At 37.9% G+C, this 2,676-nt stretch overlaps 1 protein-coding gene across 1 annotated transcript in view; it reads right to left on the reverse strand.

The window, feature by feature from the left end:
• Positions 1 to 261: 261 nt before the first annotated feature.
• LOC115212276 (protein fuzzy homolog) overlaps positions 262 to 2,676 on the reverse strand; it is a 1,390,078-nt gene continuing 1,387,663 nt past the window's right edge. The window contains exon 5 of the mRNA XM_036503082.1: positions 262 to 333. Coding sequence (XP_036358975.1) covers positions 307 to 333 — 27 coding nt within the window. The 3' untranslated portion in view covers positions 262 to 306. The remainder of the gene's footprint in view (positions 334 to 2,676) is intronic.

Raw genomic sequence — 2,676 nt, forward strand, 5'->3', positions numbered from 1 at the left:
GGATCTGGATTTGAAATATATTGCTGGTACCATCACGTGGTTGTCAAGCAATGCTAGGGGGACAAACATAGACACACAAACACACAAACACACACACGCATACATATATACATATATACGACAGGCTTCTTTCAGTTTCCATCTACCAAATCCACTCACAAGGCTTTGGTCGGCCTGAGGCTATAGTAGAAAACACTTGCCCAAGGTACCACGCAGTGGGACTGAACCCAGAACCATGTGGTTGGTAAACAAGCTACTTACCACACAGCCACTCCTGCACTATGGTCATGGTTGGAATGTTTTTAATCATAGGACTGCATGGTCAAGGCTGGCCTGGGAGTAAAACAGTGACAACTTTGTTACAAAAGAAACAACAAAGTTAATAATCACAGTTTTCAAAAATAATCTTTCCATACTCAGACATTAAGTATCAGAACTTCAAGGGATTGAGCCATTGATAAAAATCTATTGGATTATTTAACCCTTTCATTACTGTATTTATTTTGAGATGCTCTGTGTTTCTTTCAATTACTTTAAATATAACAAAGAATTTAGTAAAATAACTTAGTTATCATTAAGCTTGTATTAGGAACATAAATTGTGACTAAGGTTTGGTGGAAGATTTTAATTGAAACCTTAAGAAAACAAGACATTTGTACAACAGTGCCAGAGCCAGTTTCAGCTGGGTTGGTAACAAAAGGGTTAATTGGTATTGATTTTATAGGCCGTGGCTAAGTTGATCTTGGTGAGATTTGAACTGCAAAATATTTTGTTAGGTGCTCTACTAAGTCTACCAGCGCTAACTAAAATCAACAACAACAACAACTAAGTTCACGGAGGTATGAAGTCTGTTTTACAGATGCATGAAGCTCGAAACTTTTATTGGTGGGGCAGATATGATATTTTGACATTCATGCCGTTCTCAGTGCTAGACAAGTACTTATCTCTCCCTTGATGTGAAGTAGTGTTTGGTGTATCATGTAAAGAGAAATACCTTTGTGAACTAGTCAGCATGTATCATCAGTCATGGTCATGAGCACTGGTCTCCAACCTATGGAGCTCTCTCTTATGGCTCACAAAAATTGGTAGTGCACACCAATGGCCATACTATGGTAAGTGACTTCAGCTAGTGTACAAAAACTAAGTGAGTCATCAGCAATTTTGAAAGGCTTGCTGTACAAGGGACATCATCCCTTAAGTGAAATGGCAGAGGAGGCCAATATGGTCAATGGTTTAAAAGGGCTAACAACAAGATGTATGCTACATCTATGGAACTCCCTTGACAAAATACAGACTTGTAACCATCCTGCATGGAATGGATCTAGACCCCCCACCTTGATCATAATTGCACAAACAAAAAATCATAGGTCTTAGAATAAAGATCTTTGATATTCAACCTGCTGAGAGCAGATGACACCTAAGAATAGCATAGCTATGAAGTCAGAACACAAGTAAATATTTTCAACTACAGCCAAAAAGTATCCAAAAGCAACTTTTCTGCCTTATTCAGAGTATATCTCGGACTATGTCTAATATATGTCCTCCCTTTTTCAATGCAGCAGGCTGTGGTTTGAGGGAGATTTAGTTGCTATTTTGAGCAGCTTAAGTAAGCATATACAAGCCCTCTTGTAGGTTTTTTTCCAGTGCTCTGCATTCACTGCTTTGAGACTTACACAAATATATAATAGTTTGTTTAGCAAAGAACAACATGGTAAATAAGTAAAGCCGTCAATCGAACAAATTTCGTGGTCATTGACATAAACCACATTTAAAACATTTACTGGTCATCATTAGATATTACTACAGTAAGTTCCTATTGATATCAATTTGTTAATATTTCTCAAATAATTAAAGGCTGTCTTTAGCATTATTCAAAAGAACTGTTTGTACAACTGTTACTAGTACTACTAATTCTCGTCAATGAGCAATATTAGTAATGTTATTTTGCTAAGATTTCTCATGCAATTAGGATGTGCTTTCAGATTCATCCCCACTGCATTACTCCTTGGGCAAGTGTCTTCTACTATAACTCCTGGCCAACCAATGCCTTGTGAATGAATTTGGTAGATGAAAACTATATGGCAGCCTGTCATGTGTACATGTGTGTGTGTGTCTTTATGTTTGTTTATCCCCCACCACGACCACTTGACAACTGGTCTTGGTTTGTCTGTCCTAGTAACTTAGTGGTTCAACAAAAAGACATAAATGGAATAAGTACTAAACTTTACAAATATCGGAACTGGAGTCAATTTGTTTGACTAATCCCTTCTAGGTGATGCCTTGGTATGATCACAGTCCAAAGACTGAAACAAATAAAAACCAATAGATATATAATAAACCAGAAAATGCAGGTCAGTTTTATTCTTGATAAAGGCTTTGCTATTTCTTTATTGCCCACAAGGGGCTAAACATAGAGGGGACAAATAAGGACAGACAAAGGGATTAAGTCGATTACATCAACCCCCAGTGCATAACTGGTACTTAATTTATCGACCCCGAAGGGATGAAAGGCAAAGTCGACCTAGGCGGAATTTGAACTCAGAACGTAACGGCAGACGAAATACCACTAAGCATTTCGCCCGGAATGCTAACGTTTCTGCCAGCTCGCCGCCTCTCTTGATAAAGGCTTTGCACCTAAATCAAAGATATATTCTTAAGTAAATGCTGTTGTAGATG

Source organism: Octopus sinensis, linkage group LG5 (assembly GCF_006345805.1).
Source record: "Octopus sinensis linkage group LG5, ASM634580v1, whole genome shotgun sequence".
Lineage (NCBI taxonomy): Eukaryota > Metazoa > Mollusca > Cephalopoda > Octopoda > Octopodidae > Octopus > Octopus sinensis.